At 36.2% G+C, this 26,271-nt stretch overlaps 1 protein-coding gene across 1 annotated transcript in view; it reads right to left on the reverse strand.

Moving 5' to 3' along the window:
- The window catches only part of GSTCD (glutathione S-transferase C-terminal domain containing), a 75,410-nt gene that overhangs the window by 3,091 nt on the left and 46,048 nt on the right, over window positions 1–26,271 (reverse strand). The window contains exons 6-11 of the mRNA XM_074903983.1: window positions 12,732–12,847; window positions 12,474–12,518; window positions 11,948–12,076; window positions 7,548–7,681; window positions 5,791–5,821; window positions 1,601–1,670 (exon numbers count right to left, since the gene is read on the reverse strand). Coding sequence (XP_074760084.1) covers window positions 1,601–1,670; window positions 5,791–5,821; window positions 7,548–7,681; window positions 11,948–12,076; window positions 12,474–12,518; window positions 12,732–12,847 — 525 coding nt within the window. The remainder of the gene's footprint in view (window positions 1–1,600; window positions 1,671–5,790; window positions 5,822–7,547; window positions 7,682–11,947; window positions 12,077–12,473; window positions 12,519–12,731; window positions 12,848–26,271) is intronic.

Consider the following 26,271-nt stretch of genomic DNA (forward strand, 5'->3'; position numbering starts at 1 on the left):
CTTAAAGAAAAAACATTCATTAAAACAGAAAAAGCAATGATGTAGGGGAAGGGAGAGGAATAAGATTTATGTTAGCTTTTTTGTCAGGGCAAAGAACATAAAAGTTAAATTTGTGGGGAAAAAAAAGGCTGTATCTAAGAAAGAGAACAGATAAAAGTTACAGTCTTTCAAAAAAAAGTCTTTTGGGTTCTTTTCCAATTTCCAGTTGCCTGGCAAGCAGCAGGACAATGTGGGGTGCTACACTGGTAACTGAACACTGCTGGGTTTAAAATTTTTTTCAAATGCTGTGACGATAGCAAAAGAGCCAAAAAACTTATTGTAAAATAGTCATCTCAGAATCGGTATTATTTTCTTTTGGTGCATTAAGTATAGGAAATACTTTGAATTCTTCAAATGAAGTTCTTAAAAAACATTATGATTATTTGCTACTACTGCTTTAATATACTTTCTAAGTGTTTCTTGCAAGCCAAGAATGTAAAATTATACCCTGAGAGTTCCCAGACCTTTCTGTCTTTTCTGACCTGGAAGCTAGTTTATAGCTTCTATCAGAACGTGAATACCAGACAGGAGAATATTATACCCTTCTGTAAGTCAAAGAATACTAGAATATTGCACATAATGAAGAAATGTCTTTGCTTATTGCAAATATTTGAAGTGCTATGTATTTTGCCGTCCTTCTGAGTAATGAAATTCCAGTTATCTTAAATGATAGCTTCTTGCATTTCTTTTCCTCAGAAATCATTGACACCTGACTAAAACTAAAATATCAGGGATCAACTTACTGGGCTGTTAATTGAACAGAAATGACCCAACAGAAGGCAGCTGGTCTTACTCAGAACAGCAATAAATACAAACCTGTAACAGAACTGACTACCAAAAGTTAGATATTGAGCACTGCACTGCTGTAGCTATAACAGAAGATTCCCCACAACAGGAAGGCTGGTACCCCAGGTAAGGGGTAAGCCAAACTACATTCTTGCCAAGTCTTCAGATTATAAATATTATTCACTATTTGAAAAACAAAACAAAGACCCAAACAGTAAACCTTCTGGGCTTTTTCTAAAATTATTATGATGACTCTAATAACGAGGTGGGCCAAATAGGTTTGTATGCTCTTAAACCTGCCTGTACCAAAGCTCACCCAGGCTCTGCAATTTAGCTTTATTGTTTCCAGGTGACATTAGATGTTTGCCCTTCTAAGAGTTACCACCAGCAATTATAAGCAGGACAAAGGGTTCACACTGAAAATCACTACTATGAATTGCCTGTGGTTTTTAATGCAAGATAAGCTGGCAATAGCAAGACTCTAGTGAACTTTTAAAAACACCTCATTCTTTTCAGAGAATGGTGGGAGGGGAAAAAAAACAAAACAGTGAAGCAACAGAAATCAGTAAAATGCAAACCCTCTATCTCATATTGATAATTCTGAAAGAGTTTCTATACCATAGTTCAGAAGAGCAAGAGGAGAAATGCGAATAAACACAAATTTTTCAAGTGTTATGTGAAGACAGCAACTTAATGACCTGTTCCTATATGTACTACTACTTCCTTTACAATTCATTACTGAGATAGTTTACACAACAGCTGCAGAAATTCATACCGATTAGCCTGCGTTCAGGTGGAAGCTGAACAGCTGTCTGATCTGCAAATCTGCAAAGGATCATGTGCTCCTAGAAAAAAAAAAGTAAATAAATTTGGTCCAGTAGCATTTCCATCTTCCAAATTAAGTAAGAAAAAAAAATCTAATTAAAAGTTTAAAACTATCAAAAATGCTATAATGTTGAAGATCATATTTCTAGAAAAACCATCTGTGTGCAAATCCTAATTCTGATACCGCTTTGGCTTGTAAATGTCTGTGCAAATCACGTGTTTGTAACCATGACCACATTTCTACTGATGAGTATTTGTTCCTTGGTAAATTTTCTCTAATTGTCTGAAGCAACTGAATTGGAATTTGACGCAATGTATACAAGATAGCATTCTTAAAAGACATATGCAGACTAATTTTGCCTTCAATTACTGACGAGCAACACAGACTTTTTAGCACAGTCATCAAGGGGCAGCATCTCTGCATCAATAGGCAGTCAAGACAAAATTCTTAAACAGGTGATTTGAAATACTGCACATTTCTCCCAAGCAGTGATTTTGAATCCCAGAAGAACACCCTTGTGGGCCAAACTTCCTCTGGTCTGCCAAATCCATTCAGGATCAACCCAAAAGATCCTGAAGGCAAAATACACCTGGCTGTGAATAGGAAAGTCTCCTACATCAAAACGAACATAGTTCACTTTCAAACCATCCCTGTTCCGCTTTAAGTTTCTGCAGAAGCTTCTACAACAGCTGCTGTTAGTTTCTTCCTGTCCTGTCACCCAGGGGCACGGTGCAGTGGAGTGTTAGCCCCACCACCTTACTCCCTGCTTAGATCACTACACAAGCAGGCAGAATCCATCCTCATTTGACTTCAAACAACACCACCTGTGCTAGCATAATGGTTTCTCAAAGACCAGCCAAGCCAAGGAAGGCAAGTTAGCCAGATGGTGAGAAAAAAAACCATGAAGGTGTAGCAATGAAATTAATGCTGATGACAACTGTGCTCTTAGGGACAACTGCAATATTAAGTACAGGACAGAGTAAATCAGAACCATTTTAGAACTGTACAACATTCCCAAGTCTCCTATAGTGTCATAGATCTGAAAAAAAAGACATGTGTCATGCATCAAAAAGAAAAAATTCTTTTTTCTTGTCTGATATAAAACGATGATTTTAAAGGTTTGGTTCCTGTAACAGATGGAGTGAACAACTTCACCTAAGGATACTTCAGCTTCTTTCAGTATCCTGAAGTAGAGGATACTTACTCCAGCTTATTATGGGGACATAAACATCCAAAAGGCTTCATTTACCAAAAAAAAAAAAAAAAAAAGAACCACTAAACAGAATTAAATTCCATCTTCATACTAAATCAAGATGGTAACTCCCTCCACAGTACATTCCGCCCAATTAATAAATTTAATAGACACCTGACCACAAAAAAACCTTGCCCATATATTATAAAATGAAATATTATCACTACTTGAAACTCAAAATATTACTCAAATAAATTTACAATATCTTGAGGCAGTGATATTTGTTCCTCAGTACAGCTGATTCATGTGAAGGTTTTCGGCTCACAGCTCCATAAGAAATATGCAAGCATAATGAGAACATGTAACATGTTTAGAACTTAAACATGTTATGCCCAGTCAGTTCAGTTCAAATATGGCTATTTTTGTAGTACAAAAGAGCTAAAAACGTTAAACCCAGATGTGACTCCTGGAGAATGGAGGAAAAGGAGAGCCACAAGCAATGTGGCTGCTGCTAGGAGAGAAGCAGCATTAACAGGCAGCTTGGAGAGAAATAGAGGGATTCAGAGAACAGGGAAAAAGATCCACGCTAGTACAGAACCCGTCACCAGCCTTCAGGCACCCAACACAACCTGGACTCTTTGCAACATCATGTTCTCAGCTCATCTGACTAGACCAGAGCCAAGGTGAGCCTCACCACTTAACCTGAAAATCTGGACTGACTCTAATGCCTTGGCTTCCCTCAGAGATGACCCAAAAAGTTAAACTAGAGCCTAAGTTATGACTACATCTTTTCCCCATGACACAGTCATTAAATTGGCACATTCCCTGTTGGCATAAATAAAAAGGAAAGCATTTTTAAAATAATGAAAGGAATTATAAACTGTCCTAATTTTGCGTGAGCATAAACAGTTAACTTGCTTACTAGAACCCATGGCTTCAATTCCTATTAAGTTTCAAAGCTGTATGTGCAAAGTTATTCAGTTTTACCTTCCAATTCTCCTACAGGGAAAGCGTATTGACAAACAGTCTCAAAATGTATCACGGTAGAAAACTACAGTTATCATAACCTTATTCTTTGCAGCTATAAACTAATGAATTACAGCATAATGTTCTCATCAAAAAAGTTTTGGAATTGCCAGACTTCTGGATGTCTTTTTAGATCTCACTAAAAAGAAAGATAAGAGAAATGAATTTAAAATGGGAACCGGAGGGGGCTGACACAGACAATGTCTGGCTAACACATGGCAGCTTTGGCTACTGGCCAATAACCTGTAACAATTTATTAATATGAAATATAAAAATGCATATAGCTAGCTGGATAACAGAAGTTATTTATAACTAGGATTATTTGAGGCACCAACCAGCCTAGATTGTTTCTATAGGCTCTTACATTATTAAGAGCAGCAATATTTTTTAGTATTGTCCTTGGCCCCTATGCTCTTCTGCAATACAAATAATAAAATGTTGGAACTTCTATAGTGTTGACAAATCCTGTGATTTAAACCTCCATGGATTAACAGCTTAAGAAAAAAAAATTTCACCAAGCTTTAATGACATTATACATTATCATAATCTAGGCATCCTTGACTTTATAATTGCCATCATCTTCCTCTGTACTTTCAACAAGTCTACTTTTAATAATATGTTAGTAAATAAACTTTTTCTAAACCTGAGTTCTTCGTGATTATGCATTAGAAATGTATAAATGTATTGAAGAGAATGTTAATCAATAAAAAAGAAATAGCAGGTCCAAATCCACTGCACTGCTTTTATCATCTCAATTTGTGGGCATTTATTTCCATGTAAATTAGTAAAGTGTACATAAACCACACTGTAATGAAGATTAGTGTATTACCAGATAACTGAACTTCCCTATATAAGATGGCTGGAAATGTTCTGATTTTTTAAAATGCCCTCATACTTGAGGATTAAAGAGGATTATCTCCATTTTTCTGCTGCATATAGCATCCTTGCTATGCTCACTGTTCCAAAAACCATTTTGATATTAGAAATACCATCTCTCATATTTCTGTTACAAAGGATTATTCTGCATCTCTAGTATACATTTCTATATTGTAAGCACCAAGACCCATGTCTAGGATTTGACATGTAAACTCAGTAAAGTTTCTATATAGCCTTGCTTCTCTTAAATTGAAATATTTTCTTTCTATGCCACATTAAGCGCATCTAACCTTCAAATTTCTGGTTGTTCATCACCAACTAGTTTAAATGCACTAGCAAAGCTTAACAGGTCAGTACCAGTTGTCTGCTGTCCACCGCTCTGCTCTTGTCCTTTTTCACTCTCTTGTCACCTGTTATCTCATTCTGTCAGATCTGCATGCCTCTGATTCTTTCTCCCACTTTCTGCTCAGTCTCTGTCCACATAGACCCTGGCTCCCAAGGGTCAAAATACATTTGAATATTTTGGAAATAATTTTGAATAACATTTTAAAAACAATACTGTATACAATTCTTGCTGATGAGTATAAGCTCTTCCTACTCAATATGTCCAATCTTCTAGACATAAACTAGACAGAGATATCTAATGTTTATCAGAATCTAGTATCTATAAAAACAGTAATTTTACCTAAAAAATTATAAGACATTTTCACAGTATAAACAGTTGTATTTAAAACCTAATTAAATTGGTAACCTGTAACTGTTAACTGATGCATGTTGAAGTATCTTAGGAATGATTTGCTTTACATTATGATTAAAAAGTTATCTTGTGGGGAAACTATTTAATTTTACTGACAAAAAAAGCTTTAAAAATCGGATGGTAGAAAAAAGCAACACAATGACATCTGCACTACTAATGAACTTTTCACGTAACATGCTTCTCCTTACAATTAAAAAATAATCACTTATATTCCATTTGATAAGAACACCCAATGAAACACAGGAAACTGCTCATAACCCTCTTCCCCCACCCAACCCTTTTACATACCTTGTAGGACAAAATTTCTTTGAACTGATGACTGAAAAAAACAAAAAGACCAATTCAATTTACATCTAAAAAAACAGAGGTGGAGCATAGAAGCAATCATTACATACTTGAACAGATTTTAAACAAAATAGCAATATCTGTATCCTAGAGAAAGGCATTAAAAAAACCCAAGAAAACATTAGAGTCCCAGTTCACTAGAAATGGAAAAGTGTATCTGGTGTTACCTTTTTTGTCCCTATTGTATTATTCATAAAAATTCTCTCTTTAAATCATTATAAATGTTAACAAGATTTCTACAGTTACAAACACTTTATATTACATGTATACAACCTCTAGACATGCATATGTTTTGTTTGTACCAGGCAAATATGGGGATATGTGCAGGCTATCATGTTTTATGATCATATCAAATAAGGCAAAAAGAAAAAGCAAACCCTAAAATGTAGCTTGAACTAGGGCTGAAAATTTTCTACATATGATTACAATGTTAGATTCATAATTCTGTCAAACACAAAACTGTGATCTACATTCTTGCAGCATCTACATCAAGTCTTCTATTAGTGAGCATTTCCAGTCTTCATGATCTAAAAATGTCAAAAGTTAAATAGTATCCAGACAATTTTATAACAAGTCAGAGAACAGCTATATACCTGCTAAATTTAAAAGGCTTAAAATTATATTGCCTCTTCCTTAAGAATACTTATTTGTTTTACTGTATCACAAGAGAAGACAAAACTGGACACACATAAAGAGATGGAAGAATCAAATTGATTAAAAAAGCACTGTAAACACAATTTTATCAAACTTATAAATTCTAAATATTTACTCTCCATGCACTTCTGTGACAGCACACTTCAATATTATAAAAAATATGAAAAATATTTTAAATGGATGCATAAGATTTTTTTAGATTTGTTAATTCCTTTCAAGACAGCATGTTTCAGTTTCTTATTTTAGCAGATCTATACCTAAGACAATGTTGTAATTCCTAATAAAATTAAATCTGACTAATCTTGGACATCCAAAATGCAAAGCTCAGCTTTATGGAAAAAAAAACCAAACTAAAACAACAAAACAACCCACAACCCTCTTCCCTCATCTAGTTCTGCCTCAGAAAGCTGTTAGCCTCTTCTACCACTTTATGCTTACCTTTTACATTTTATTTTTATCAAAGGCACTACAATTCTTAAGCCTAAGATATATAAGTATCTCCAACATGACAGATTTTAAGATGACAAAGTATCTACAGTTCATTGAAAAAGTATTAAAAACATGAACTGAAATACAGGAGAGCTTGTCTACTTGGGAATAAATCAGAAGAGTTTCACAAGCAGTAAACTGTGGTATAAAGCAGGCCCACTTCTTTAAGCTGACTGCTTACATCTTTCTCCAACATTAAAATGTCAATTCCCCTTCTTACAATAATTTTCATAAGTTTTCTATTAACTTTGTGATTTCAAGGTAAAAGGTCTGCATATTACACAGATTTCCACATACTGTATCTACTATGTTGATGGTATAAAGTCTCCTGAACTATGAATAGATGAATCCAGAAAAAAAACAGGAATTACCGACCTGTCTCCCTCTCAGAACAGGTTTGCAAAGAGAAACAGGCGCAAACAGTTGCATTATAACTGTGAACCAATTCAGCTTAAACACTTGCAACGATCTTCAGTTGATTAATTCCATGCTTTTTTGTATTTTCTTCCTTCATTTAAGTTGAAATTTTAAAGCTTATCTTGTTCGCTTTAGTTTACCTTCGTGGATATTTAAACTTCACTGTGTTTTGAATGAAGCCGTAACAACAAGGAGAAATGACAAAGGCTGCCCGCGACTTGATGCAGTGTTCGATCACCATGTCTGTTGCCACACCACATGCATGCAGAGCCACCTAGAGTGTTAAAAACAAAAAACAAAGAAACAAGCAAATTCTTTATAGCTATGTTCTAAATACAATCATGTTGCAGTATTTTTTTGGATGACTGAGTTACTTAAATATATGAGGAAGTTTTTGGAATGAAAGCTGTTATGCCAAAGGCCTGGTCCTTAATTTCTCAGGTTTTTCATTCTTCTCATATCTATACTGAGAAAAATTTATGGTCTATTTTATTAACAAGGCAATTATCAACACTGATCAAGGGTCACTCACCAAAACCACTCAAAAAGTAGGTGCACTGCATTGTGATATCAAATAAATTAAAAATCAAGCTCCAGAAAAATATTAAAAGAAAAACTACTATGATGATTAGTTGTCAAATAAAAAGGACTTAAAACTATAAAAATCTATTTCAAAACTGTATTTCAACTTAGCAGTAAGCGAAGTAACAGATATACCTGAAGGTCACATTTAAAGAACATTTACACATAAATTTTGAGCATTTCATTGTAAAGGTATTGAGTAAAAACTTCAGAAAACAAACAAGGTGGGGGAGCATCAAATATAACTTGCCCTCCTTTTTTTTCTCCTTATTCTTTTCTTTCCTTTTCTTAGTGATGGACTCTCAAACTAAAACTAGAATGCCATTCAGTCATAACAGCTACCTGTAAGCACTGATGTGTGTTCGGATAACGCACAAACTGCATGCAAATTCTTCATGCTCTCCTACAGAAAGGCAAGCAGCTCTCATATATATATATATATATATAATATATATATATAATATATATATATAATATATATATATATATAAAATATATATATATGTGTGTGTGTGTGTGTGTGATGCCAAATGGGTCAGATAAAATGGAGGCATTACTTTCTCTGCCTTATTCCATGTATTCAGTAGCTCAGAAAGTAGACCTGGTGCATACATATTGATATACATTTGCATTAAACTAAAGACATTTTTGAGGCACATTTTTAATTTTATGCAGTGGTGCAAACTTGTAGAACTGCATTGTTTGCTTTTTGTTCACTGTAAATTTAAGAAAAGGTTTAAAACTGCAAAGCTCAGATTTCAGGGTTCAAAGTTGTTTTTCAGGGTATAGCAATTGGGAGATAGAAACTTTGCTCTCAGATACATATTAAAACAACGACTTTTTTGTTTGTAGACTGCTCGATATAAACTCGGCTGAGCAGATCATTAATCATCAAATGCACTATAACTGCATACAGATGGCAACAAATATTCTTGTCTCAAGCAGAATATTAAAAAATTAATAATAAAATAATTTCACAATGAAAGTTTTCTACTCTCATGAATACAACAACAAAAATAGAATGAGTTTAACATCAGAAATAAAGTCTTAATATCACAGCTATCAGATTAGCATGGAATGTAATTATAGTTACTTCCTCATCTATCCAACAGAAAACAAAGACCTTTGCTTTGCTTGCATGTTTGGAAGAGAGACTTTAAAACATCAGTGAATAGCTTTGCTGAGTCTGTATGAACTTTTACACCAACCAATTTCTTATTTGGGTTTCTCAGAATCAATTTAGTTAAGCAAAAAATCACAAATAAAATTCAAGACAAAGCTTTCTCAGGATATCCTACATATTAAACTCACTATCTGAACCAAAATAAAAAGTGAGGGCTAATACAGATAATGGTGTTTGGTTCACGAGTCCATGTATCTGTGGACACAGGAAAACAAAGTGGCCCCTGAAGAGAGCAGCAGAGCTAATGCAGCGTGAGATCACTGTCCTGTATTACTCCTCTGGTGCTGCAACAGCCTAGAGCACAGAGAACGTTTCATAAAACCTCACAGGTTCACTTTAGCGATCTTGAAAAGAACACAACACACTCAAAAATACACCTCCTCAACCAAACCTTAAACTTTTCATCTTGTTCTCACAAATTAGCTGAGATACTGTGAGTACTACAGAAGCATTAAAACCAATTAAGATCTCAAAGACTCCCCTGGGTGTTGGCATATAAATGAACACTGCATGTAAATATTTGGCAGCTTTCACTTTTAGACAGAAATCCTTTACTGTGGTTGGTGGTTACACTACAACATGTAATAGCATAGTGTACCAGTACATTTGGCACTCAAACAGATTGTTTCAGAACCTTGATCTTCATTACCCCAACAATCAGTAAGGGCAGAAATTTTATGCAGAGCAAAAGGGAAGTGGTCAACATATTTTTTAACCTGCTTATGAACTCCTGGCGGATAACAGATGAGAAAATAGCTAAGTAATAGAGATTTAATGTCAAGGTAACTAAAGCACATACAAGCATGTTTTAAACTAATACCAAAAGCAGAGAGATTACTACTTCTGGCACTTTCATTTTTCTCTACCTCTTTACATTTCAAGCACTATAACCAGTGAATTTCTTGTCATTGTTTCTACCCTCACATTTACACTGCATTGTTTTACTGGAAATGAAGTCATGCAACGAATGAATAACTTGACAAGCCTCAGAAGATGGGTTTAGAACTAATGCATTGCCAAACTTTGTACATATTCACATCTTCTGGTATTATATTGTCATTTTTGTATCAGACCAGTGTTTATGACATAATGATACAAAGGCAGCTAAACTTTACATTATTAACCTTCAAACACCACCAAACACTTGTGCTACTGGTCAGTAAACCAGCCAGCTGGTGGCTGCACAGGAAAGTCAATCCTGAGTTAATGAGCTAATCCTGAAAAGTGAATCATAGTAGGATACAAACTAATTCTGAAGTTGAGATTGATACAGGTCTCCCAAAAAAAGGGAAAACTCCAGATTTGTCTGTTGAATGGACTACAGAATCAAGTCAAAGAAACTGAAATCACAGGCCTGGAAATTAAGAAATTCCAAGTGAAATTTTCTGACATATATTTCAATATTTTCCTTGTCACAAAACTCACAAGAGAATATAACACTTTTATTATTAAATAAAAACTCCACAGAGATATTTAACTTAGTATTAACCTTAGAAACAGACCCCCAAAAAAGAAGACAGGAACTCCAACAATCACAAAATTGGAGACTCATTTCACCGAAAAACTATTACACATTTCACACACACAATTCAATACATTATTCGTGATTTTTTGAAATAGATCTCTAGTTCATCCAGTGAAATTTATATGACAATGTAGCACAGAAAATAAAGCTAGAGAATTGAAAATTTACACTTGGAAGGATTGGGTTGAAATAATTTATTTTCTCGTCTTTCTCCTGCACTGTATTTTTTTCCCTTTATTTAATAAACCAACCAAATAGTTAAACAGCACTGTTCATGTACCATAAACCTTCAGCATTAAACATCCTCAGCTACAGCCAAAACAGGCCCTTGGATGAATGATTTAAAGAACAGTCAGACTCACACTGAAAGCTTGGGGCTTGCTGCAAAAGTTCAGGTTCTATTAACAGAATATTAAACTGCAAGACAGGAATCTTTCAGAGTTACAAAAGACTATTTATGCCTTACTCTTCACAAGGGCTGCAGAATTCTGGAGAGGACACATTCATCTCGTTTACTTTCCCAGTCTAACACAGATGCTTTGAATTGGTATTCAGATCATCTACATTGCTCCTGCAGAACTCAAATTCCTCCTTTGGTCTGTTCATTTACAGTTAACAGAGTCAGAATATCACCGGTTGACTGCAATAGGAGTGCTCAGCATGAGTCCTACAAAACTGAGATATCATTCTGCCTTTATAAATATAGCTTGAGTATACTTCATACATTGAATACACACATATGTCATCAGTATAACATTCTCTCTGTCATGGTAGTTCAGTTTTTTATTGTGTAGTCTTCGAGTTGTTTGTTTTATCTTAAAATGCTTTTACTGTCACCTAACTACACTTCTGACTTCACTTTACTGTACTCAGGCTTAACTTGAGAAACAGAAGATTTCTCTTCCCATCTTCAAACCCTTCTCCAGAGTATATCCATTAATGAATCACTGATTTTAAAATAACAAGATTAAACCAAGAATCTACCCCACTTTTTCTTCAACATGGTCAGACAGCACTCATCTTTTATCTGATTAGAGCAGACACTTCCTTCTTAACTCATGTAATATAAAAGCAATGCCAATTTGCAACAAACAATAAATACAAAACTAATTTAATATAGATTAACATAACAAGGGTGCTTCTCATAGCATCAAAAATACCTGTCTGTAAGGACATACAAAATTTTCTTCTCATACGTATTCTAGCTGTTTTAAGAATAGTTAACCAGTACAAAAGTTATAATAACTCACCCCAATGTTAAAAGTCCCATGAAAATAGTCCAAATTTGCTTGAATGAACCAAATGTTGTTTAAACCTAGTTCATCACTTCTGTCTTTAGCACGGATCAGAGACAACTCCTTATTTTCTATGAGCACCACCTGATTTCATACATAGGAGAAAGTAAGGCAAAATAATACTGAGAAATCAAAGTACAACATTACCAACAAGTGCAAAACTTTGTAGTTTAGTTGACAAAACCTGTAAACTACTTGTTTCAGAGCATGAGATCTCCAAAATGATTAGCAATGGAAAGCATTTAATACTTGCCAACATCATTCAGCTGGCAAATATTTTGTATTTTCCTATAACTTCTGTTTTCTCAGGAAAGCACTGTATACATTTGGGATTATGCTAAAAATTTGCATGCTTCAAATTTAAGTCCTCTGCTGAGACAACTGTGTCTTCATATTTATTCTCCCTACATGCGCATCTTTTTAAGATCATAATTAAAGACCAAAAGCTCATACCCACCTGTACTTTTTACTTAGAATTTACCTGACATGACGGCATCATATGAGCAAGAACAATTCCAACATGGCCCTGTGAAAACAAAAACAAACAACAAAATCTGAGTCACTTTTCAGTGTTCCCCGTTGTTAACTCATTACATAAGCATCGCCTAACCAGTGACAGCACCTTTGAAAACATCCAAGATTTCAGCATTTGTACTTATGCTTTGTGGCAGCAACGACCTAGAACTGCAAAGATGACAGCTGAAAGAAACTGTATCATGCAAACAAAAATATACATTACCCCTCCACTGCAAAAATCCACAATCACATCTCCAGGCTTAGCAAGCTTTGTCACCGCTGCTACCAAATTATTCAATTGCTGCTGCTTCCTCAGAGCCCGGTCTCTAGACATCTTTCCTGGGGATGACAGAGAAAATGCCCAAATAGTGATCAGAAGTTCTCAACATTGATAATTTTAAATGGGTAACAGCAAAGCATTGTAAATTACATTTCTGACTGAGATTAAAAACTGGATGGAATATTTGGGCATCCAAATACACTTTGAGCTAAATTCACAAATATTTGTTAGAGCTTTCTCCACACCTTTAGCATATTTAAAAATTTACTTTCCAATTGCTGCTGTTAATGTATCCTTAGGAACAGACTTGTATAAACTATTTAATATAAAGTAATCAAATCAGTGTAAAGTCTAGCCTGATTATATACCAAACGTGTGAATTGTGCCCAGAAACAGACCTCAAACCCATTCACAGTAAGGTTGCCAAAATAAATCCCTAATTACTATATCTATACAATATCCTTAAGCATCTTGTTTTTAAAAGTTGTATTCTTTCTTCTGACACTTTTCATAATAAGCTGCCCTGTTTATTTAAATGATTAAAGTGTGTATAAGGAGGTACATCCCAAAGCAACTACTCCTGTGTAGCAAAGTCTGGCTTCCCAACACATCTGTAACACAACCAGAAACAGAAAAACTATTAATTTCTTTCAAATGTGCTCGGTGAAGTCCAACATACAGTTGCTTCACATATAATGAATTTGTTTAGTCAGCACTTACATATTTGTAAAGATGCATTTTGTCTCAGTGGGACTAATAGAGTGCTGACAGACCTATTTAATTTTCTTTTTGTTTGTTCAGAAAGCAGAGATTGACATAGACACTGACAGCAAAAATATTCATCAGGTCATCTTTACAATGAGTTTCCATGAAGGTGGTTTACGTGTACCAAACAATCATAATGTTCTCCGAAATATGAACATATTTCCTACTTGGAATACCACATTGTATTTGAGTATGGATACTCTCCAGTTTTGTATTAAATTCATTAACTTTGTCTATTAAAACCACATTTTTCAAGTACTGAAGAGGGGTTTAGAATAAAACCCACAAATCAGTGAAGTTTCCTGGTTACTACAAAAGCAGTTCAATTTTCATCATCATCATAAATTGCATTTATTATTGTTTAAATCTCTATCCTGAAAATGTATTTTTCTGTGTTATATTTTACTTTAAATAACATTTCACTTCAAAAAATAATCCATCAAATTCAACAAATTCATCAGATAAAATTATCACTACATTGCTGTGGGTAGAATGAGAAAAACACACTTTTCAAGATATTACATTCTATGCTGTCAGGGTAAAGAAAAAAAAACAACAACAGAAGGCAGAAGAAGAACGGAGTTCATTCTGCACATCTATTGTACAGACAGTCATTTGAAAAAAGAGTAATGATATTTTAAAAAATATTCCTAGGTGACTACACTGCATGGTGACATATTGAAACGAGTATTACTTCTTAATGGAAATTAAGAGACTGAACAAAACCTCCTCACTTATCAACTTTGTAAGTATAAACCAGTACTTTTATAAAAATAAAACAACCGTTAGATTTCAAGCATTTTTCACCCTTTGTGAAAGTTACCATAAAGAAGATTATGCTTTTTATATATATATATATCCCAGAAAATGAAGCTTTCTAATGACAAAAATGTATACAGGGACTGTGGATATGAAACATTTACCACATTATGTAAAGTAATAAATACATTTTAAGGAATCATCTCTTTCATATGAGTAGATCCTTGGAAAAACTTTTTATGAAAGACTATACTGGAAACTCTAATTCCTTGTGTGTCAAATACCTATGTGAACTGCTTCACAGATTGCCTTTAAGTTTCATGCTTCTATTTGACAAACTAATATTCAAATGTTCCCAACACCTACAGTTCTAACAGTAGCCAGTGGAAGACGCAGGCATTCCAACACATGCAAAATCAAGCACTGTCACAGTACTTGAGCTAGAACCTCAGCTTGTGAGGTCAAACCTGTAATTTGTTAGATAGGTGGGTATTGTGCTATTATACCTAGAACATCCTATACCTAGAAACCACACAAGTATGTTCTCTGTGTACATGTATATGTATGCACATACCCGCACACACAACCACAATGGATTGTATGAGTTTTAAAAAGTAGCTGTTGTCCTGCACACAGATTTAATCTAACTGAGGCTACCTGGGCAATAAAATAATCATGAAAACTAATTTATATGTCTGCTATAGCCCCCACACCTGAAATACAGCTGTGGCAAGGGAGGAACAGTTAACAGGGACTTTTATCTTGATAATACAGACTACTACTTGCGGGTTTTTTCATCAATCAGCAGATCTTATTGTTTCTGTTTCAATTACTTTAATTCTACCTGATAAAGTACTTAATAAAATAGTTGTTGCTCTAAAACAAAAAAGAAATGACCACATGCCTTCCCCTTTTATGCAAGCAGCAAGAAACGGAGTCACATCTGAATTCTTTCATCTGATAAGCAAACAAGCAGCCAAGCAAGTCCTGACTTCCTAACAGATACAGCTTCCTTAGCAGCCCACTAGAAGCTGCCCACGCACAGTATCTACATCTGACTATGATTACACAGCTCTAAGAAGTGTGACTGCAGCACAGCTTGGTAAATCTGAGCTTGCTTTAAACAACCAGTTTGCAGGCCAACAGCCACACTGCTGTGACAGCTCTTCATTTAGGGCAAACCAGCCTTCTCAAAATGTCTTCAGTTCCTATTCTGCTAAAACCCAAGCTACCAGTTTAAAATTAGCTCAGCTTACCTCTATAAACCTCAGGCACACTTCTAACTGTGGTATAAGCCTACTCTTACGATACTGCAGGTCCAGAACTAGTGGACAGCAGCCGGCACAAACAGCAAGAAGGATACAGGGACATAACTCCTGATCACTACTAGATAAAATTCCAGCTTCAGTTAAACACAGAAAAACAGGCTTTCCAAAAGCATGATAAAAGCATAAACAGAGGTTTTTTTGTTATACAGAATTCAGTATGGACTTGCCGTTTGAACCTCAAGACAGTCAAAGCACACAAAATCTCTTAAGAATACACTGCAAAGATGAAAGTACAGCTCTGTTCTCCAAAATGTGTTTGAACACACGAAAATTTGCATCAAGCTTAGGTGGCTTCATTTACAGTGTGGCACATTTTTAACACAGATTGGTTCTCACAAGCATTGGGTAAAAAAAAATAAAAAAACAAAAATAAATTTGACCTTTACAAATTTTCTTTCTACTTGGTGAAAAAAAAGTAATAAAAGTACTTAAAGCTCATTCCCGGTATGAAGTTGCAAGCTCCCTTTGTGGAAAGCCTTCAGAATTCAAGGCTTCCTGAGCTCAAGTAACTGCAACAATTAACTTAATGGGATATGTTGTAAATGCTTTTTTCCCCAATAACTTTTGTATCGCTCTCTTACATCAACTTTTGACTTCAATATTCATAATTATGAGAGGGACCAGGCAGACAATTCTGTTTCCAATTCCTGCCTCTCAACAGCATTAGCACAAATGTTCTGAGCCATTTTCCTGCACAACACTTGAAGGACAGACTACACCTGTCATGCTACAAACAGCACAAAAATCCATGCATGTATATGCTCTTACTTCCTTATTCAACTTCTCCCCTCTTAATTTCTAATGCTAAGGTTTTCCCAAGATGTGTGAGATTTATTAATATCAAGTACAACTGAAAGGCACCATCTATTTTTCATACTGTGCAAAGTTAGCAAATAGATCCTAGAGACACTAAAATAAAAAAAAAATAACAGGTTTCATCAGCAAAAACAGATTCACTACCTGAGTTGACCTCCTAAGTATTAAATTAATAAGAAATACTTTAAAAAAAAAAAGCCTATAGCTTTAAAATCTCTCTAAAAATTCAGTCTTCATGATCATGAACTAAAAGGTTTCATCTTCCCTTCCCATGCAGACAATAAGTAGCATATATTCCCTTGAAAGATAGAGAGAACCAACCTTGAACCAACAGGTCTTTTGTCTGCTCTACCTCTGTATTTTGAGCTTGGTATTTAGAATTACAGAAACACAGGGAGCCATAACATAGCCTATAGAGAATGTTAGCACAGCTGGCTAGTCCTTCATTACAGGAGAGAGACAATGAATTGAACTAAAACTTCTGCATCTAAAAATACTACAGTTCACTTTGCATTTCTCAAGCTCTGTCACGGTGAACAATACTAACTGTTGTTTTCAGGAATCAATAAAAGAGAAAGTAGCTTGAAATTTAGCCCTACAAGGCAAAAACCTTGAAGAACATGGCCTTTTTCTACAATACGCTGAAAGGCCCCCATAAAATGGTTTGTTCCCCTCGTAAGAACCCAACTGACAGATTGCCATACAATCCAAGAAAGATTCATATTAATTTTCAGTTAATGATCATAACAAAAGTATTGTATTTGACTTCATGAATCAAACTTTATTAATTCAGATCTTGTCAAGCAGAGTTTTAAAGTCTCTGTGGCACTTACAGATCTTGCATTTTGGCACAAAGAAATATAACTTTGCAGAAGGCAAAAATTCTTTATTTTTATATTACCTTTTGTCAGTGTTCAAGGTCATATAATCATTCAGTCCTCAAATAATACTTCCATATTTCTCGTTAAACTTGAAAAGTCATAAAAGTTTCCTTAAATAAGCAAAACACATATATCACCTCTAAGACTTTAACCCTATTCAACTCTGACATCATAACACCACAACTGAACACACAGCTACCAAAACAAACATATAACATGTAATACATGCATTGTCCTATTCCATATAGCAGAATTGCATACTTCCATTGTTTTAGCACAAGTATCTTTTTATTAGGTTTTCCATAAGCCTGAGAATTCGAATTGTAATGTGTCTACTTTTCCCAGAAATTCAGGTAGAGTATATTTATTGTTGATTAAGGAGATTTAATCTTAGTACAGAAAAAAGACACAGTAACTATAAAGCAAAAGCAAGTTTTATTATTTTATACTAAGCTGAACAATTTTTTTCAAAACCAATGCTTTTATTTTCCTCTGGGAGTTCCTTATGATAATTCAGCATATTCTAATTATTTAATACTCAGCTCATATCTCCTTCGCCTTGATGATGTCATCTCCTTGCTACACTACTTTTGGTGCCTGTTGGCAGGTGGAGGCGTCTGCTTCATTGTTTTGGGAGCGGTTGTTGTGGTTTTGAATTATGGGTGATTTTTTCTTTTTACATGTACTATATGTGAGATTAATATAGCTGTATAGTGGTTCCCATGCAACCACTAGAAAAAGCAGAATTCAAACAGATGAAGGATGCCAGTTCAGCTGTCATTTATTTACAAAGAAATACTCTCGCCAGTCAGAAATAATACCACCTCTTAAAAAGAACTTTGCCAAATCTGCCAATTAATACAAATAGCAAGGACAATAACTTTGTTGTGGTCACCGTGGTTACTTGAACAATATTATTCTTCAACTTCAGCTGCTTTAATTCAATCTGTGTGGGCCTGTGCTGAAAGTTGACTATCTGCCTTCCACCTCTCCAGCCTAGGGCCACCTTCCAGCTGCCCCCTTTCACTGCACTGACCTGACTCCCTTCCCCTCCTTCCCAAGAAGGGAGCTGTTAGCTTTCAGCCATATCTGTTTCCTAGTCTTATTGCATGACCACACCAGAGGAGAGAGAAGTAGCAGGAGACAGGCCAGCCAGTCTCAGCATCATCTACAATATGCCATGATAAAGACCTAGTTGAACTCCAGTCTGAAATACATACTCCATCAAAAGGCAAAGAGGCATGCGATAGGCAAGTGTATCTCAATCCTCCTCTACCCCTCACCTCCCTTTTATAACAATGAAGGGAGGCCGCTTTGACTGGGCAAATAGGATGATTATCTTTTTTGAGCAGTATCTGAATTCAATAGAGAAAAGAGTGTGTTTGTTGTTTTTACACTTAGGTATACCTCAAAGTGGGGGACTCAGAAAAGAAAGCATGGCTGCTGAGAGAGAACTCTGACCACATCCTGTATCAGGACTTGAATATCTCCTAAATTATATAAATCTGTCCATTTAGAAGCAAAAAGTTACATTCTTCAGAGTATGGTTTCAGCTTCAGGAATAAAGCAGGCTCTTACAGAGTATCTGTAAAACAACACTGCAAAATGTCCCTAAATGATGATTCCTCATGGCAGTCTAGATCGCAGAATTACACTAATCTTGGCCCTCCACTTGTCAGGCTCAGTATAAATTCTTTTTCTTATGCCCAACTCCTTTATTGTTGCATAGCTTTGTGAAATAATTCAATCTGTCTGTTTTCATTGATGCTGGAGTACAAAGTGTCTGTCGACTGAAGTTTACCTCTTACTTACAAAGAATGTACTCTTTTACTAACTGCATTAAGTCTAAGGGTCAAACTCCGAGCTCTGGCATGAATGCAGCATTCAAAGGCTGGCCTCTAACACAGAGCAGTTTTGAGAAATAATTTTGTGTGTTTGTTTTTACTATTTTACATTAACATATAGTATAAAGTAATTTATTAGCAATAAATAATCTTGCTTCTTATCTTGAGAATTCTCTTTCTTTTGCTAAGAAAAATAAAGGGACATCTAAATGGAAAATAAATGAGTCCACCCAAAAAAGGAAGTCTGATCCAGACTAATGCTAAAACAAATCATTTGACATAAAATGAAATTTTACAACCTTATCAAGATATGAAACTAACTGAGAAGCAAATCTGAAAATACTCAGGAAATGCAGAACCTGCTATATTTGGTCAAAAAAGTATTTCTTATAATGTGGAACATTGAATCTGCTGGAATTAACAGTGACAAAGAAAACATCAGTCAAATTATAAAAAAAGTTTCAATGTTCTTACGTTTCCCACTACATCAGTTCCCTTTAAAATCTAATACAATTAATTGAGGGTGAATACAATAGGTGAATTTTCCAAATTACTCTCACTGAAAAGTAAATGGAAACATTTAATTTAGACCAGCTTCAAATAATTTTAAAGTAGGTATTTAATCAGCATTTTCATTACACTGAGGAGGTATTTCTGGGTTATCCTACCTGCAGCAATCTTTAAAGACATTTCAGAAGGCCAGGGAACATACTCATCAGAAACAAGAGACCTACTTTGAAGCAACACAGAATATCTAGTTCTTCAGCCAAAGCTCTATGCCAGAAATTATGTTTTATTGTAGAGAAAACTACAGCAAACCTTAACTTTTTTTCTGTTTCATTCCTCTGATTTTGTTACCTTTCCAAGATCATCTTCCCAAGGTATACCCAAAAGGCAGCTTGCAGGTGGGGAAAGTATATGCTTTTTGGCTCTGCAGATAATATCATGGAGTTGTAAAGTGATATAAAGACAGAGGAGCCAGAGATCTCCAAAGACTACTGGGACAATTAAATGCTCAAGCCTTTTCAAGAGACATATCTACAAGGTGCAGCAAAAAGATGCAGTTACACAAGATGATGGCAACTGTACTGGCTCTTTGAGCAGTAGCAGTCCTGTTCATGCAGTGTTAAACTCAAAAACTCAAATTCCGTTTTCTCTACTACTACTTTAGGGAATCCTCAGCTTGTTTCTCTGTAAGGTGCTACACTGCACCCTATGAAGTAGGTCTCATTCACTGATTATTCAAGCATGTCCTAGTGCTGTACTCCACATTAACATGATATATGTGCACTTCAGCTTCCTCCTTGGCTTTCCCTAGGCACTGTGACATGGTCCTAGAAAGCAAACCAGCATTTTAGGACAGAACAGAATTGTTTTGCACTTACAAAGATTGATTGTAACAATTCTTGTAGGTTTTCCTAAGCATATGACCATGACTGAAGCCCTCAAAGTGTAAATCACTTCCTCTATTTAACAAGGTATAAATTCCTACGCAAAAATCAGGCTAGAAGATAAGCTTTTCTAACTGTATCACCAAGAGACAACATTAACCATCCTTTTCCCTAATTCTGGATATAATATTAAAAGAATCTTAAAGTACAAAAGAGAGCTTGCAGGTGAGTTGAAAAATTGCTCAATGAACTCAATAGAAAAATGTAAGTAAAGCAGAACAGTATCTATGGTGAACAACCACCTGCTTCCTAACTCTCCTATATAGATGACTCAAGACAATCTACCATTCTTTAGTTCTCAGAGAAATAGGAGCCCATTCTATGCCATTTAAATTGTCATGTTTGTTTAAAAAGGCTAGAACATTTGTTCAATCAGATACAAGATCAAATAGCTTGGGGTATTATTGACTCATTTGCTCTTCCTTTACTTTTGCAAATTGATTTTCTGATGTTTTTTTACCACACACTGTATATGAAAATATATACATATGAGTATACATACATATATATGTACGTACATATGATCTTTTCAGCTTAGACTTCCTGCATTGGCTTAACTTGATTTCCTCTTAAAACAGATATCCCACTGATTTAAAAAGTAACCAAGTTGGGTCAAATTGAAAAAAAAAAATCTGGCTCTGATTCTATAAATATTTCCTTACTTCTCTATCAGAATTTTAATGCATTAATCCTATCATGAAATATTCTACTTTACCTCTTAAGAGGTGGACCTGTGCAAACCTCATGAAGTTCAACAAGGCCAAGTACAAGGTCTTGCACGTGGATCAGGGCAATCCCAAGCACAAATAAAGGCTGAGTGAGGAGTGGATGGAGAGCATCCCTGTGGAGAAGGACTTGGTGTATTACTGGATCAGAAACTGACTGTGAGACAGCAATGTGCACTTACAGCCCAGAAAGCCAACTGTGTCCTGGGCTACATCAAGAGAAAGTGTGGCCAGCAGGCTGAGGGAGGGGGTTCTCGCCTTTACTCTGCTCCCATGAGACCCACCCTGGAGTACTGTGTCCAGCTCTGGGGTCCCCAGAATAAGGACACAGACCTGTTTGAGTGGGTCCAGAGGAGGCCACACAGATGATCAGGGGGCTGGAGCACCTCCCCTGTGAGGACAGGCTGAGAGAGTTGGGGTTGTTCAGCCCGGAGAAGAGAAGGCTCTGGGGAGACCTTATAGCGGCCTTCCAGTACTGCAAGGGGGCTGCAGGAAAGATGGGGAGGGACTCTGCCTCAGGGAGTGTAGGGATAGGATGAGGGGTAATGGCTTTAAACTGGAAGAGGTTTAGATTAGACATAAGGAAGAAACTGTCTACTGTGAGGTTGGTGAGGCACTGGCACAGGTTGCCCAGAGAAGCTGTGGCTGCCCCCTCCCTGGCAGTGTTCAAGGCCAGGTTGGACGGGGCTTTGAGCAACCTGGGCTAGTGGAAGGTGTCCCTGCCCATGGCAGGGGGGTTGGAACCAGATGGTCTTCAAGGCCCCTTCAACACAAAGCACTATGATTCTATGATCACAGACATAAGCAAAAACAGGAAGTGAGTAATAAAACCCAGCAACATTAACTTAAGGACTGTGCTTTTACTATTGTTCTCCACACCTCACCTCTGCCTGTTTTTAAGCTCTCTCTCCATTCACTCTTGGAGAACAAAAGTATGAGCTAAAGTTTCATGGAAAACACTGTTTTACAAAGCAGGTTGCAACAGGGAAAATCTCATTTTCCTCTATTTTTACTATTATCATTTTATAAAATAATTCGGTTTATAATGTTACTGTTTGTAGCAGACAAAGTTATCATGCTGCCCAGAGTGCATTTTTACAAATAGAAGTAATCAGCAACCACATTTATTCAAAGAGTTCAGAAGGCGGCTTTTTTTGTTTTGTTTTGCTAGTGTTTTTACCCCTGAGTGGATGTTCTGGAACTGTGATATCTGAAAACACATGTCTTTACTTGTTGGTAAAAGGGTATGTAAAAAGTTACTTTTTAGAAGAGGTAACAAGTACATATGCCAATTCTACAGATTCATGTATTTCTAAAAGCAGCAATACCTATTTAATGAAGAAAATTGCTATTAAGTTGTCTTGGCATAAGAGTCTATTTACCTTTTCCTACCAGATCACTGGATATTCAATGGTACTTTATGCCTTAACTCTTCCAGTTCATCACAACAATAATTAGATTTTCAGGAAAGTTGTGTTGTTTTGTGCTATTTTGATTTTTAAACTAACCTCTGATCAGGATAGTACTAACAAATGGGTTGGCAAAAGCCAACATTTGATGCCCAGAGCCTCATTACAGCTAAGAATACATAGCTGCTCTGCACTCTGCAGTTCAGAATGCATCAGTCTTCATTCTGCAGAGACCAGACTTTGCACACTTGAATGTTCCTGGTAAGTCTAAGAGAACTAACAGCATTCACAAAGTTACTAATGTGCACACATGTAGAATAACAGCCTTAGCATTCACTGAAGTGAGAAAACAAAAAAAACCCAAACCCCCAAACATCACAAATAAAGCCTATAAACTATCCTTCTGGAGAACATATAGCATGCATTCGCAGTCAACAGATAAGGCCAGAAAAGAAAACTTCAGAGTACACATTATTTTTCCTATACAAAGGATTTTATGGTAAAAGGTGATGATATTTTAGCTAGGGTCAAGGGCAGAGAATGCTATGATGCATGGTTTAAAATATATAGACATAGGGCAATAATAAAAAGGACAAGACAGACAACTGAGCTCCACAAGAGCATTTTATCGTTCTTTTAGATGAGTCCCTTCTGATCTTACTAACCAATCTGCTCTTTATTAAGGCAAAATATCTTTATCACTTCAGGCATAAAAACCCCCTTCATCTCACATACGCTATCTTGGTGTAGTCTAAAAAGGTTAGACAGCTATGAAAACTGACCTTTGACAACCTAAGAAGGAATTTGGCCTGCTTCTGTTTTTGTATTATCAGATTTTAAGTAACAAAAAGAGCAAGTCACCTTTTTTAAAAAAATAAAGGTCAACAGATGCCAGTAAAAAGAAATTAAAATTAATCCTGGGCTCCCCCTGAATGTAACTATGTTCTGCTTATAAGAGTTTTTGCTTTGTTTTTCCAGTTGCTCATCTTCAAAACCCATCTTCTGAATATTCAACAACAAGCTATCCAGACACAAAGAGCTAACATAATTTTTACACATCTAATCTAGTATTTACACTGTTTTCAAACTTTTGTGTACTAGATTATGAAGCCTCCTTATGTACTCAAATGAATGGTGTCCACACTAGTTTGTGCATGTCAGAGCCATGCTCTTCCAAGTTTTTCATGTTGTAATATTGCCAACAGCAATCTTTAGAAAAATCATGTATCAGCACCTTTCCCAAAACACTAGATTAGTTCCAAAATTTTAAGCTACTATATATTTAAGCTATCTGACAATGTCTGTTCATCCTTCTCATTCTGAAAATTTGTATTTTCAAGCTATTTTTCTAGAATCCCAAAAATTAGGGAATTAATTTGTTTTAAAATGAAAGCAGGCAATATTATATAATAAAGGAGTTTCGAGGAAGATATCAAACATCACGTCATGACAGAACTGAGAAAAGAATGACATTGCATTTACCCTTCTTTCACTTATTTTTCTTACATTTATTCATATACTGCCTCTCCTGCACTCCTGTGTCTTTTTTCCTTAATCTTTCTCCCTTACCTCCACTTCTGCAGGGCCAAGATGTCACAAAGATAAGTTAATGTGTTCAGAATTCAAGTAGTTGCAGGACCGCATAAATGATCCTACTGGACTACATGAGGTCCCTTCCAACCTGAATTATCTTATGATTCTACAAATGGATATGTATGAATCTTACAGGTAGTAAGATTCCTAAACATCTTGCTCAAAGAGCAGGTGTCAGAGAAAACACAGTACAGCATACAGATTTGTAACAGCTTTACAGCAGTGGTGTTCCTTTAAAATTACATCTTCTGTGCTCACCACCTTACCTCCTCTGTTGCTGCTACCTGAGCCTTTATCTTACACTCCTTAGGTGCCCAAACCCATCTATAACTTACAGCAAAGTGTTTGAGTAAGATGTGAGGAGAAAAGCACATCAATACAAACCTTAGAAAGTGAAAAACAAAAAAACTTTGGGGGAAGAATAAACAAAAGGGAAAAGTAACTTCTGCTGTCATGAATGTGGAAAAATGAGTGCTGTGTTTACCCATGAATAATATTATACCAAATGTCAGCAACATCCAGGTTTGTGAGGTAGGGGCTGCTCATTTTCTGCAAAATTTCTTCAGATGAAGATGTCACTGCCTGACAACGAAAGAAGAATCAAATGGTTTCTTTACCTCTCACAAGCCTAACATACTGATAGACAGCTCCTGTCTTGCTGAGAAGGGGGAATGGCTAATTACTGCTGAATTCAGTGCTCACTTGGGGCTAAAAGCACTTGTCTCTCCAGAAACAGGAGAGCTTCTTGCCCAGCAGGACACAGAGACAGGCCCCTGGTGAGGTCAGAACAAGGGCCAGAACCCCCTGCCATTCATACTCACAGCTGTTCAGCGGGATCTTGCCTCCAGGGAACAAACTCTCAGTAGTTAAGAGGCAGCCTATTCACAGTGCATGCAGTAATACAGAAGATTTCCCTTTCTAAACTCCTATGCTGAATATCTGTAACTGATTGTTAAGGAAAAAGTAAAAGTGAAATGCCTCTTTACAGTAAGGAGTAGGTAATCACAAGTAGTTGAAGGTAAGACTGAAAGACACCTTTTGATGTATTTCCCAGCACAGCCTCTAATTAAGCAAAAATAGTTTTAAATATTAGGGATATTATTCATTTGGATGATTCCTGCCTCTAATTTGCTTATCAATAAGAGTGAGAGAACCTAAACTAATAATTCAGAAACAGGAAAAGCTGACTTTGAAGACAGATACAATTTATTTGGCCCTTATGTGTCAAGCAATTGAACAGCTCGCTGCTAGACAAGCACCAGTACTTTCAGCTTAAGGTTACACATCATGTCTGTCTACCGTACAAAGATAAAAGGCTAGAGGAATCCCTCCAAACACATATCCTAATGAAAAGGAATTTAATCCTTAAAAATTCATCCTGCATTTTACTCATTACAAAAATTAAATCTTTTTCAGCAACATGGACAGTAGGATTGAGTGCACCTGCAGCAAGTTTGCCGATGACATCAAGCTGTGTGGCACAGGGAAGAGATGCCATCCAAAGAGACCTGGACAGGCTTGAGAGGTGGACCTATGCAAACCTCATGAAGTTCAACAAGGCAAAGTGCAAGGTCCTGCACATGGGTCAGGGCAATCCCAAGCACAAATAAAGGCTGGGTGAGGACTGAATTGAGAGGAGATCTGCAGAGGAGGACTTGGGGATATTAGCGGATGGAAAACTGACTATGAGCCAGCAACGTGCACTCATAGCCCAGAAGGCCAACTGTGTCCTGGGCTGCATCAAGAGAAGTGTAGCCAGCAGGTCGAGGGAGGGGATTCTCCCTCTCTGCTCTGCTCTCGTTAGACCCCACCTGGAGTCCTATATCCAGCTCTGGAGCCCCCAACATAAGAGGGACATGGACCTGTTCGAGTGGGTCCAGAGGAGGTCACAAAGATGATCAGGGGGCTGGAG

The sequence above is a fragment of the Athene noctua genome, chromosome 4 (assembly GCF_965140245.1).
Source record: "Athene noctua chromosome 4, bAthNoc1.hap1.1, whole genome shotgun sequence".
NCBI lineage: Eukaryota > Metazoa > Chordata > Aves > Strigiformes > Strigidae > Athene > Athene noctua.